Below are 13286 nucleotides of genomic sequence, written 5' to 3'. Positions count from 1 at the left end.
AGCTAACAACAACAATAAGCAGCAGCTTATTATTAACAGGCCACAAATCTTCTTAGGAAACTCAGAAATCTAGTGTCCTCTGATTAGTTTCTTTCTTATTCCAACAATGGATGAACATTCATGCTTTTGTCTGTCTGCAAAAGAAACCTAATGGTTAATAAAGTAATAAAAAATACGATCATGATTAGTCCAAGAATAAATGAGCCATGTGTTTGAACTTTCATAGAAAAAAAACAAAACAAAATGAACAATCAAACCAAAATGTACCTGTCCTGCCCCAAACATGGGAAGAAGAGACATGTAGGGGTTGGGAAAGTCCACGAAGAGGTATATATGGCAAGAGACAGATATTGGAGTGATGTTGGAGCTGCTAATTCCCCAAAACATGGCTGAAGGAGGCTTGTCTGGCATTAATTGGTCCTCCAAAGTTGAAGTTTTTGCATCCCACTGTGTTCATGTTTCAAAACCACCAGTGGCTCCTTGGGAGAAAGATGTGGCAGTTTGCTTCCATAGAAATGTATAGCCTTGGAAACCCTGTGGGGTTGCTATAAGTTGGAATTCACTTGATGGCAGTGGTTTATATAGGCACATAGAGGGTCAGCAAAAAAGAGGAAGACCCTCAATGAGATTGACACACTGGATGAAACAATGGGCTCAAACATAGCAGCAGCGATTGTGAAGATGGTGGAGGACTAGACAGCATTTAGTTCTGTTATATGTAACGGCACCTAACAACATACAGGCAAGTGGCTTTTGGCTTGATTGGAGAGGGAATATTCAGACAGGTTAGTTTCTTCCAAATAGTTTCTGTTAGTATTTGACACGTTACTTATCTCCCCTAAATCCTAAATTCTGGGTTTACTGCTTTCTTTCTGTTGCCTTTTGTCTTCTTTCTCTTTTTCTGCCTTTTCCAGAGTCCCTAGTCTCCTGTGCCAAATATTTACAGTGATTCTTGGCCTTGACCCATCAGTACTCTCTTCTAGTCAAGTGCCTAGGCCCCTTGTGGGAGCAGGGGCAGGTCCTGAGTTTGTAAAATGAAGTTAAAAGCAGAGTCAAGTTGACGACCCATAGGAAAGTGACAGGTATGGCTGAAATCATGCAACTAGGCTATGGGCTATATTGACTTTTTTTTTTTTTCTTTAATACTATATTGAGTTTCGGTGCCAGAGGAACTTGAAGTGCTGCAGAGATGATCATGGATGTACTTTCAGGACACCTCTAAGCTTAATTGATAAAATGCCATCAGTAAAGGCTTCTCAAGAATGCCCCTAAAATTTTCACAGGAATGGGAGACACTCTCTTGCTCTCATCTACTTTTACTTTGTACAACTTGTCACAATTATAAATATGTAACTATAACTTTTAACTATGGGTGGGTGGTTATTTATTTTCAGTCGCTCCTCGTGTAAGCTTCATGATCATAGGCCAGTGTGTATACTGATAGCACTTAGTGCGAAGCCTGGCACAGAGCAGTGCTCAAAAATATGTTGAATAAATGAATGCCGCCATGTTTCTATACTTCACTCATGGGTTGACTAGAAAACAGAACGGATCGTCTGAGAGGACTGAGCTTCGGTCTTGGCTCTGCCTCTTCTGAGCGAGCCGTGCTGCCCCAAGCTCTCTGAGCCTCCCGTGTCTAATAGGATTTTCGTGGAGGCGCAGTAAGAAAATAAGCTATTTGGATGGATTTTTCATGGATGGATGTGTCTGTCCCCTTCTCATTCTAACACTGTTTTTTGTTTGTTTGAACCATCTCCTACCCCTGGACCTCCACAGGACATGGTTCTCTTTTTATGAGAGATAAAGTGTGGAAGGAATTGGTATTTTTGCAATTATTATTCTTTTTCACTATGAAAGTATAATCGCAAAGCTTGTGAATCTTAGTGTTGCCACACAGCTGCAGCTAAACTGCTGAGAAGGAACAAAAGAACAAAAGCCCTTTCTAGAGTGCTGCCCAACTTTGCCTCTCTGGAGGCGCAGCCAGCAGTGGTGGAGGCACATGGGGAGGGCGGGTGGTACAGGGGTGACGCTTCCTAAGCCTCTTGAGAAACAGACACTTAAACTTACGATGGGCTGGGCCTCAGAAGGATGAGGTGACCAACCAGTGGTTGGCTACAGCTCCTCCCAATTCCTTCTACTAAGACAAAACAGAAGACAAGAAATAGGTAAAACAGGAGGTAAAGTTTATATACAAGAATATACTGTTTATCTGAAATATTTACAGAGTTGGTTAAAGCAATATTTTTACAACTTTTGAAGGTAAACTACTATGTATATTACAGGTAAGCTACAATGGTTTAATTTGCAAAATTAAGTAAAAAGTGTTTGAAACAAAGCATAAGGTACTCAGGTCAATTATAAAATTTATGTTTCATCCTTTAAAGAATTCACGCTATGATTAATGCTTAATGTACTTTCTTATCAATGGAAGTATTTATTGTAGCTGGAAATGTGATACATGCAATAGTTCTAAGTTCCCAACTAGGGTGTAAAATGACAAGTGAGTTGTGCTAAGACTTAGACACCAAGTCTCAGACTGGAGCAGAGAGAGATGTTGAGATAACAGCCAGCTTTATCTCAACGGGGTTTGTGACCCACAACTGTCCGGGCCACATAGAAAAACGAAGATATCTGCCTGTTAGGGCAACCCCAGTGTGAGTGAAAACCAGCTGATCCAAATAGGAAAAGAAAAAAAAAATCAGACCCAAGTCATAGTTGCACCTATTCAACACTAGCTTTTAAAGTTTAAAGTGAGCTATTTTAATACTTCATAAAAATATTCATGATTTTATTGGTTTGAATATGTCTACAAGATTTGAGTTTTTCCTTAGGTGAAAACAGCTATCCCTTCCTGGGGTCTTACAACTCAGGAGATGCTGGGGGTGCAAACGTGCAAAAGGCAGGGGGAAGCTCCTAGCTGGGATTGGAGCTGCAGGGACTGTGCCGGGGAATCTGAGAGCTGAGTCCCGGAATGGGAACGGTCAGCCCAGTTCTGGAGCCGGCTGTAGGGAGCCGCGCGTGGGCGCCGGAACTAGCACTGCAGCTTGCGGATGCTGCGGGACATGCGCTTGAACTCTCTCTGGCCCTTCTGCCACCGCTTCACCGAGGTGATCACCAGCTCCCCGCCCTGCTTCTGTCCCATGACCAGATAGGGCGCGTTGATGTCATTCATCTCCTCGCAGGTGCACTGCAAGCTGTCTTTGAGCCACAGCACCGATTTCTTCAGGTCCCTTTCAGACACACCGTTCAGCTTGTAAATGGTCTTGCTCTTGGTCTCCAGGATGATTTTGGTATCTCGGTTGATGTAAGTTATCTCCTTCACTTTTATTTTCAGCGCTATGAAAACAAGAGACAGCAGAAAGCATCATGCCAGTTATAACAGGGGATGTAAGTAGGAGACCTGGTAGTGCAACCGTTAAGCGCTCAGTTATGTGGTGGTTTGAACCCACCCAGTGGGACTTTGGGAGAAAGACCTGCCTTTCTGCTTCTGTAAAGATTACAATCTAGAAAACCCTATGAGGTGGTTCTACTGTACCACATACGGTCACTATGAGTTGAAATGGACTCCGCTGCACCTAACAACAATAAATAGGGAGCCTTCCTCACCCCAGCCTACTCCCTATTTGTGTGACTTGGCCTGGGGGAGGGAAGACAAGCTATGAAACTGTCAGAGGCTGCAGATAGGGGGTTGGGAGCTGGGGGCAGCAGGTGGCTCCATTTCTAAAACCTCAAAGAGTCTGTCAGGCACTTTGTTTCCAATCAGCCATTCTTTCAAAACGCTTTCCCATTGCAGGACTCAATTAACTTTTCTTCTTGTTTCCTTGCCCTTGTGTTTTTACATAGGTTGCATGTGGTTCCCGCTCTCCCCAACAAATGACTGCCCTATTGGAAACGCCAGCATGAAAAGAAATGCCTGCCTCTTAGGTGAAACTCGATCCTTCTGTGGCCGTAAACTTTAAACTCAATTTATTACGTCGGAGAGGTTTTTGGACAAACCTGTAAGGAAATCGTATTACACAATCATTGTTTTCTAGAGAACAGATTACAGGGACGGAGAATTGATCTCACAGCTGCATTTGATTTGGTAAAGTAACTAGGAGAAAAAAAAAATATGCAAGACTCTTTTTTAAGAGCACAACATGTTTAGCTGTAAAAGTGTTTTTTTGAATACCTCATCGTCATGTTATCATCTGCCTATTCAAGGCCAAGGAGTTTACAGACATGTATGTTCCGTTTCCAAAATGTATATGTAAACTCATTAGAATGCTAAGACCAAAAGTAAGTGGTTGGCTATAAAAGACACATTTTATAGTCACAAACGGTATTCTCTGAGAAAGAAAACCCGACAAACATGGATGCTGGCATTAAATTTCAAGACTCCACGAAGGCAGGGAAAGGACCGAATTTTAAGGTTGGAAAGGATCAGAGTTAAAATCTCTTGTTAATACATGAAGAATCTTAAATACAGAGATGTTTAGTAATTTACAAGGAGCCCTGGTGGAGCAGCGGTTAAGCTCTCGGCTGGTAACTGAAAGGCTGGTGGTTGGAACCTACCAACTGCTCCATGGGAGAAAGATGTGGCAGTCAGCTTCCAGAAAGATTCCAAGAAACCAAACCAAACTGAGTCGATTCTGACTCACAGTGACACTATAGGACAGGGTAGAACTGCCCTATAGAGCTTCCAGGGAGCAGCTGAAGTCAAACCGCTAACCTTTTAGCCAGCAGCTGAGTTCTTACCCGCTGTGCCAGCAGGGCTCCTCCATGAAGGCTGCAGCTTGGAAACCTTATGGAGCAGTTCTACTCTGTCCTAGCGGGTGCCTATGAGTTGGAATCGACTTGACGGCAAAAGGAGATAAAAAAGAAAACCCCAAAGCAGTTGTACGAACACTTGAACGCTAATTTAAACAACACAGTACTTGCTGTCAAGTTGATTCCAACTCATAGCGACCCTACAGGACAGAGCAGAACTGCCCCACAGGGTTTTCTAAGACTGTAATCTTACGAAGCAGACTGCCACATCTTTCTCCCATGGAGCAGCTGGTGGGTTTGAACAGCCAATCTGTTGGTTAATAGCCGAGCACTTTAACCACAAGGGAATTTGACTAAGCATGGCTCGTCCAGTCACTCAACCAGGAAATGAGAGAAGCTCAACCAGGTAAGTCAAAGATGCTGTCAGCTGACCAACCATGGTTTTGTCTGCTTTGCATTTGAACTGTAGTACTGAGTTGTCAGAGCTTATGAGACTTAAGCCATGGAAAAGCCATGTGGAAATATCACATGTTCCTTCAGTATCTGTATAGGTGGCTGGGGTGCTGGAAGACATAATGGCAGGAGAAGCAAACTGATTACACATTACCTAGGAACCTTGTTTATAGCAGATTCGGCTTGTGCAAGATGTCACCTGGTCAGATGAAACAATTTCGAGCTTCCAACATCATAAAAATCACCACTTTTAACCTGGGGGAAGGGCTAGGCCTCATCTTTCTCTAGCTCTAAATTAACTAACTTTACAAAAGTTTACCACAGGAAGACACCTGGGATTTCCTACCTGGGTTTTTGGCTGGGACCAAATACAGGGAATCAGAGTCCAAAAATACCTTTTCCTGCCCTGGAATGGGGATGTAGGATCTGTTAGGAGACAGAGGTGATGATCCTTTCTGGTCTAACAAGAGGGTGTGTACACTAGAGGGCAGTTCTGACCACTCTGGCACCTCTGTACTTCAAGAGTTGGGAAGGAAGGGTATGATGTTTTCATGGATGATTCAAATTAAATAAACTTGGTTTCTACATGTGTCCCTTCTACCCCTTCATCACTCCCTAAGAACACAGGCAATGTATAGAACAGGCGTAAATGATGCACTTCTTGAAATTCAGCTTCATTTTCCCTTTATGGGTCAAAATGAGTGTGGGGCAATAGAACACAAAGCTTGTGAGGTACCTGCATGTACTTACTACCTTCAATGTGATGACCTCCATGTTGTTGTGAAGGGTTTTCTGCCTCTAAAGAGAGAGAACATGAGGGCACATTCACATATACAACCATTTTTTGGCCAGGTCCTGATGGGACATCCTTGGAAAGGAGGCCTTCTGTAAAGCTAGCACCGTGTGTGTCTGAGTCCCCTAAATCCAACTGCTTTGGAGCACCATGGTATAATAACCAACTTTTTCATGGAAGTCAGGAGAGAGATTTGTATTCAATCTAGTGTAAAGGACATAAGCTACCAGAAAAAAATGATGTTTTATATGAAATTTTATATAAATCATATTAAAATTATATCTTTCTATCTCGTGCTTAAGCAAGTCTTGCAGTATGGAAGCTGAGAACTATGTTTTGGCAGGCTCTGGTGATTTGGGAGTTATCTGCTGCTGATGTGCCTCACCCTCAACTTTTAATTTAAGAGTTGTGTATGTTTGAACACAGATGTATGGAACCTGTCATCCCCACTGGATGGACGGACACAGTGGCTGCCAACAATGGGCTCAAACAGAGCAACAATTGTGAGGATGGTGCAGGACTGGGCAGTGGTTCATTCTGAGTCAGAAATTGACTCGACGACACCTAACACCACCACCATCCCCACTGGTGGTTCTTCCTGAGGGAAATGATTGGTTAGGATTTACACTACCTCTTCTTTCTTTCCGCCTTTGTCAGCAGTGTGAAGCCTTTTCCTAAAGCTATGACTATGGCTGTTCTGGACCAGACAACAAGGGTGGATCCAGAACATTTCCTGGAACAGACCTGGGCTATAAGGTAGCTGTAGCAGCCGTGATTACATTGTTCCCAGATTTCAGGGGCCCGACTAGGCCTGAGATTCTGGGATGGGAAGGTAAGGAGAGGGTAGTGAGGCATTCCTCGACGTATATCTGTTTACCGATAAAATTCAACTTTCTGCCTTTTAAAAGCGTACCAAAAAGTACCAGTCCTTTGAATGGAGTGCAAGCATGAAGTGTGCTTCAGAGAAACCTGAGCAGAGTTCCTGGTCTCTCCACAACTCTGTATTTAGCAGGTAAGGCACTGTGGAGTCCCGCACAGACAAAGGCCCCAACTCGCCTTCTTATGAACGTGCTTTCAAGTGTGGTGATTTACACTTTATGGAACTTGGGCAACATCACACACATTACTTCTTGTCCCCAGATGCAATGTCACCATGTCATGCATGTTCCATGTATCTTGTTACATTTCTTTTTCTTTCTTTACTATTTGCAAAAGTGTGGCTAATGTGTCTGGGCTTATTTATAAAAACTTTGTAAGGAACTTCTTTTAAAAAACGACTGTATGGTGGTGTTTCAACTCCACGTTAGGTGGCTTCTCAATAAGCCAATCATTTTTTTTCTTGTAAATTTAAGAAAACCTGCCCAAGTTATTAATTAGCATCTTGGACATATTCAATAGAGGTGGAACACAGAGCTGCAAATCATTATGGGTTATAAATAAAGTGAAAATATTTCTGTTTGGCACCAGAGTAAATTTTTATTTGTGGCCAACTGGGGCTAAGATTTACATGTTTTCATCCCTGGTGCACATGCCAAGTGACTATGGAGAATATGGCCCAGGATTATGCTGGTTGTCAAGAACACAAAATGGGATTAAAAATGTGCTACTGAAAATACTTAATCTTAATAATTCTCATTATTTGATGACTGTTTAACAGAATGGCTGCCACCTAAGGATACACTGAAAACTAGGCCGGGAGGAAACTAGGATAGAGCAGATTAGATGATTTTAGCAAAGTAAACTGTGACTGTACGTCACCCAACCTCTATCTACTGATATTTTAATGATTTGTAGCTTTAAATTCTACTCGTTTTTATTACTGGTAATAAAATTTCTGAATGTGAAATCTTTAATTGGTGGTGGTGATTACTTACCAAAATCATTTTTACAAAGAGTTTCCATTATGTCATTGTCATCATCGTTTTTATTTTTGCAGGCTTCACACACCTTTGGAGCTGGAAATGTGAAAAAGAGTCTTTAGTAAGTTTGCTTAAAAGGAAACAGCAGGTGGCGTTTTAAACAATTCAAGGGCTTTATCCAGGCGAGAGCGGCAATTGTCCTCTGTGATATGTGACCCCAGCTGCTACCTCATTTATACGAGTAGGATCACTCATTTCTCAGAAAGTCTCCCATGCCACTCATTTTTGGTTGAGCAAAATGAGAATGCCTAGACGGTGTGTTTAATAAACAGTGAATCCCAAATAAAAAGGGAGTTGCGGGTGGGGTATGCAGGTGTGTGTAGCCAGCTTTAACTGGGACAGGTTGCAGGACTTCATCTCTTCTTCTCTGCCCCTGGGACAAACTGAGTCTCTGAAGAACTTATTTCCATGCCCCTTCTAAGGAGAAAATACCAGAAGAACCAAAGACCCTTGAAGAATTTCAGAAAAGCAGTAACCATAAAATATGGCTGAAAGATTGTCTCTCTCAGCTGCAGGGCAGTCCAGCCTCTGCGGGGCTCTTTAGAAGAGCTCTGTGCCTCTGGGGAGTCATTTCCAGGTATTTTCAAGTCTGGACTGGGAGAGGTGGCTAGTGTTGTAAGGATCACATATGGGCTATTTCCACCTTGGAAACCCACCTCACTAATTACACCAGTCTGTTCTGACTGGTCTGTATCACCTTGTACTTTCTGCCACGTTTGTGCTTGGGTTAAGCAGAGTTTGTTTCATTGTGATCTACGAGCTCCCTGTTACAGGTTTTTCTTGCCCTTCTTTGCCTGTTTCAAACTCTTAAAAAAAGAAAACACCCAAAGCTTTTTCCTGAAGCTAACTAAAAGGAAGCAAAACCATCTCTGGGGTCTGACCAAACCTAGGAATTTGGCCCTAGCACAATTATCAGAGTGCCCACCAAAAGCTCTTCTAAAAGTCCGATTTCCTGGAGGGAGGGAAAACATCTTCCTCCTCTCCAGTTTATAAATGTGTGAATACTGTCTTTTAATATGTAGGTGAAATTAGAGTCTCATTAACATGAAACTGAATTTTCACAGAAAATTTTGTGGCTAATAATAGAAAAGTTATTTGTCAAGTTAGAAAAATCAAAAAGAGCAACTTCCGAAGAACATAAGCTTTTATTCTGAGGTGAGAAAATGATTTTTTTTTTAGAGGAACGTACAGTGTATGATGTTGATGCCTATAGTGGAAAGAAAGAAAAACAAAAGCAACACACACAAAATTGTCTTTAGAAACAGCATTTCCATTAGGGGCTCCTAGGAATGTATATAAAACATTACTAACCTGCATTGGTTGGTCTTTGGTATATGTTGGACAGATGTTTGAAAAATGCCAAACATTTGCAATAAATTAGAAATCTAACCAATAAGATGTTTGCAAACTCGCAGCGCCTGCCAGGAAAGATTGCTAAGCAACTTTGCATTTTCCTTAACTAATGATGGCTGTAGGAAAACAATTAGAGATGGAAAGGGAGATGCTGCTGAACGCTCTGAAAGGGATTAGGAAGCCCCGTTCCATCCCAGGGGGACCTAAATCAGCTCAGATGCATTGTATTCCTTTCAGGAAGAATATCAAGAGCCCATGAGGTTTTCATTGCTTTGATGGTTTTGCACAGCAACTCTCCCTCTGTTTCCTAAAAACTGGGGAAACTCTTTTTGCATGATCTTCTCCAGTTAAGTAAAACCACTCCTAAGACAAAAGCTGACAGTGCATAGAAAGATGATTCCTGGAGATTCCCTTTGTGCCATATTGACATATTTCTTCCTCAAACACCTCAAACAGTTCAGTTTCAATCAATACTAAATTACTCAACACGGCCCTTTCTAGATTCCTTCTCCAGCCAGTCCTCGTTTTATTTCCAAAACCTAAATTGGCAAAGGACAAAAAATACCTTCAAAGGTTATCTGTTTGTGCATCTTGGTTACCCTGCCTTCACAGTAACGTTTCTGTGACTACAATCCGGTGGTAAGGACGTGCAGAAAGAAGCTGAGCGAGGAGCCTCTGGCCAGGGTGCTCACCGACTCCACCACACAGGGCCGCTTCCAACGCTCAGAAGCGCGGCCGCAGCGCTAACATCTTTTTTTTTTAATTGCATGTCTATCAAGAACTGACGCCTTTCGTTTTTTTTTGTTTTTGTTTTTTAACTACTCCTAAGAAAAAGCAACCGGTAAAACTTGGGGAGGGAATGACAAACTGGAGGTAAGTGGTCTCGAATTTGGCACAGGCGTATCCCGTAAGAGACCAGGGCAAGAAAACGATCTAATCGGCCCGGGACTGGCACTCCCGTGGGGACGCCCAGCTATGGGGGCGCGGGGGAAACGGTGGGAACGTGGGGATCCCCCAAGAGCGCTTCAGCGGAGCTGGGGAGGAGTGAGAAGAAGGAGAACTTACCTTCCTCGGTGGCCGGCAGGAGGTGGTCGCTGCTGGCGAGGGGGATGCAGAGGTCGTTGTCCTGAGGGAAGCGGTCACACTCGAGCATGTCGGGCCAGGGGAAGCCGAAGGCGGACATGACAGGGGCGCAGCGGTCCTTCACCTGCACGCAGAGCGAGTGGCATGGCTGGATGGTCTCGTCCAGGTCGTCGAGGCAGACGGGGGCGAAAAGCGAGCACAGGAACTTCTTGGTGTCCGGGTGGCACTGCTTCATGACTAGCGGGATCCAGGCGCCCGCCTGCTCCAGCACCTCCTTCATGGTCTCGTGGCCCAGCAGGTTGGGCAGCCGCATGTTCTGGTACTCGATGCCGTGGCACAGCTGCAGGTTGGCGGGGATGGGCTTGCAGTTGCTGCGCTTGTAGGAGAAGTCGGGCTGGCCGAAGAGGAAGAGCCCCCGCGCCGAGCCCAGGCAGCAGTGCGAGGCGAGGACTAGCAGCAGCAGCGAGCAGGGGCCCTGCGGCATTGTGGGCGCGCGACCCCCGGGGGGCGGCAGGACGGAGCCGGGGAAGAGCGAGGCGGCCGGAGCCGGAGCTCGTCCCGGGCCCGTTCGCTCCGCTCGGCGCGGCTAGAGGGCCTGGAAGGCGGTAGCTGGAGCGCGAGGAAGCCGAGCTCCAGAAGCCCCGTGCGCACGAAGCGCTCTCCGCTCGGCTTCGTGCTGCAACCCGGCCGCGCAGCTCCTGGGAACTCCGACCCGGGGGAGCAGAGTGAGCCGCTGCTGGGGCACAGCCAGAGTTTTCTTGGCCTTTTTTATGCAAATCTAGAAGTGGGGGATGGAAGGGAGGAGCCAGCGGAGAGTAATCCGAGGAGGGTTGGTCACTACTCTTCTGGTCCGGTTTTCCGTTGAAAATACTCCTCACGCGCTCCCTGAAAAGAAATTCTGGCCGCACCCCTCCCCAGATGCTGCTGCGCAGATTGCTTTCAGCAACAAACAAACAAACAAGCCCTGCCCGTGCCCCCCCCCAGAGCGTGCGGGCCGCGGGCTTCGGGTTACGCTGCCAGCGGCCTAGGCGCCAAGTCCCGGCGGGAAATCCACCCCGCCCCCACCGGGGCCCGGGCCGGGGTTTGTTTGGCCCTATCTGGAAGTTTACGCTCACGTCCCGGGGAGCAGCAAGCCGGCAGGCCCCGGCCTCTGAACCCTCGGCTCCCTCCCAGGACCTGCCTGCCCGGGGCCGCCTCGGGGACCCTCGTTTCACCCCGAATCTGCAGCCACAGTTCAGCAGCCCGGCTCTCCGGCTCAAGCGGTGTGCTCTCTCCTTCCCTTCTAAAAGATCAGAAACATAAAATTGAAGAGCAAAACTGTTACACGGAAAACGAAATAATAAAAACGTTCTGCTTGTTATTTTGTTTGGAGTAAAGAAGATTTTACCCTTGTGGAAACGCCTTTACAAAGTCTCATCAGAATCGCACAGGCTGCCCACCATCCCCCCGTTTTCGAGAAGAAACTTTTCCTCTTTAAATGCATGGGATGAGTCAATACTCAGGGTATCGGGGGCCCTAACACACACTGGTTCTTGCAGCAGGGCGCTCTGGAAAACCGGGGTGTGGGGCCCAGGGGAAGCGCGGCCTGGAAGGCTGGTGCCCGTCCCAAGGGACGGCAGAAAACACGGCAGGTGGGAAGCCTGGGCAGGGACGGGGGTCCTTCTTGCGGGGCAGGGTAAGGATCACTGCCTAGAGATCCACAAGGGCCAGTCCTGGTCCTGGCAGAATTGGTTCATTCACCCTACACACACCGACGGGCTCCATCCTGGACACCGGGTATGCAGAGGTGACAAACAGGCCCGGCTTCTGCTTTCTTGGATTCAAGGCTCTGGTCTCCTTGACTACTGCAAACAGTAAGTTTACAGGTGTAAACTGGACTAGGGTGCCGAGATAGGAAAGGTGTATGTGGCGGTGGTGTGCTCCTCTTGCCTAATCGCTCCATGTCTCTCTTCGAGGCAGGCATTCTCCGCCCCCTTCAGCCTCCCGCGCGGGGTGGCGGTGCACATCCAAAGAGATAATCCTGCAGGGAGAGCCCGCGAAGGTTCTTTCATATGTAAGGTAGGCGCATTGTTATTCCTTCCCGGCCACTGAAGGCCATCAACTGGCTCCATCCGCGGCTTCCGGTCTTCTCTCCTTCCGGAAGGAGCAGCGGCCTAGCCCCAGGTCAGACCGCCCCGCACGCTGCGTGATCTCGCTGTTTGTGAGGGGCGTGTTAACGCGTGGGCCGCGGAAGCCCAGTCAGAGTATCTCCTATGACTTTCTAGCAGTAAACATGCCGGGAAAATCGCCGTCAGGAGGGAGTGTATCTTCTGAATTCGAAGAATCTGGGTCTGTAAAGGCTCAGCTTCCATCTGCCGTCTCCAGTCTTGGGTGCACTGCCCGGGAAGGCCCGGGCGCTGCAAAAGCCGGCTGTTCCGCCGCATGGGTCCTGGGCCTTTTCATTTCTAACTAAAATACAAAGAGGCCTAAAGCCTCCCTCTTTCCCCAGCACAAACTAGTTGGAAAATAAACCCCAACAGAAGCCCACCGAACCAAACAGCTCAGCAGAGCCTGAGCACTGAGGAGATGCCACGACCTGGGTCTGGGAGCGGGATGCGGGTTCTCCCGTCTTCACTGGGAGTCTAGACTGACCGCGGGCCGGCGCGGCCGGAGGCGTTGTTCCTGAAGCCCGCCCTGCACGCCCGCCCTGCACCGCCCGCCTCCAGGGGGCGCCAGGTGTCATGCTGGAGTCTATGTTCCTGCCGTGCGCACCGTTCAGCGCTCCCCTGCCTAGTTCCCCTCACCGCGGCGCCCACCGCGGCCACGCAGGTCCCTCCTGAACCCTTGCTATTCAGCCTCGGCCCTAACCGGGCACCGCTAAGTCCTCCATTCTCATGCCGGCTCATGCCTCACTTCCCTTCTACCTTTCGGCCTCCGCGCGCCAAGCGCGCCTGTGG

General features: G+C 46.9%; 1 protein-coding gene across 1 annotated transcript; it reads right to left on the bottom strand.

The window, feature by feature from the left end:
- Nucleotides 1–2345: 2345 nt before the first annotated feature.
- SFRP2 (secreted frizzled related protein 2) lies at nucleotides 2346–11194 on the bottom strand. The gene is made up of 3 exons (XM_049905799.1): nucleotides 10333–11194; nucleotides 7870–7950; nucleotides 2346–3336 (listed from the first exon to the last, which is right to left on the bottom strand). The coding sequence occupies exons 1-3, from the start codon at nucleotides 10832–10834 to the stop codon at nucleotides 3032–3034; spliced, it is 888 nt and encodes a 295-aa protein (XP_049761756.1). The 5' UTR covers nucleotides 10835–11194; the 3' UTR covers nucleotides 2346–3031.
- Between the last annotated feature and the right edge of the window lie 2092 nt (nucleotides 11195–13286).

The sequence above is a fragment of the Elephas maximus genome, chromosome 13 (assembly GCF_024166365.1).
Source record: "Elephas maximus indicus isolate mEleMax1 chromosome 13, mEleMax1 primary haplotype, whole genome shotgun sequence".
Taxonomy (NCBI): domain Eukaryota; kingdom Metazoa; phylum Chordata; class Mammalia; order Proboscidea; family Elephantidae; genus Elephas; species Elephas maximus.
Note: the sequence above shows the minus strand (reverse complement) of the source record. Positions and strands in the feature narration are given on the sequence as shown.

Bases quoted from the DNA above. Each gene is read 5' to 3' on its own strand.
- SFRP2 (XM_049905799.1), bottom strand. From the start codon at position 10,834: ATGCCGCAGGGCCCCTGCTCGCTGCTGCTGCTAGTCCTCGCCTCGCAC. The intron at 7,951-10,332 runs GTAAGTTCTCCT...TCACATTTCCAG, and splicing joins CCTGCCGGCCACCGAGGAAG to CTCCAAAGGTGTGTGAAGCC. The intron at 3,337-7,869 runs GTAAGTAATCAC...TTGTTTTCATAG, and splicing joins TCTTTGTAAAAATGATTTTG to CGCTGAAAATAAAAGTGAAG.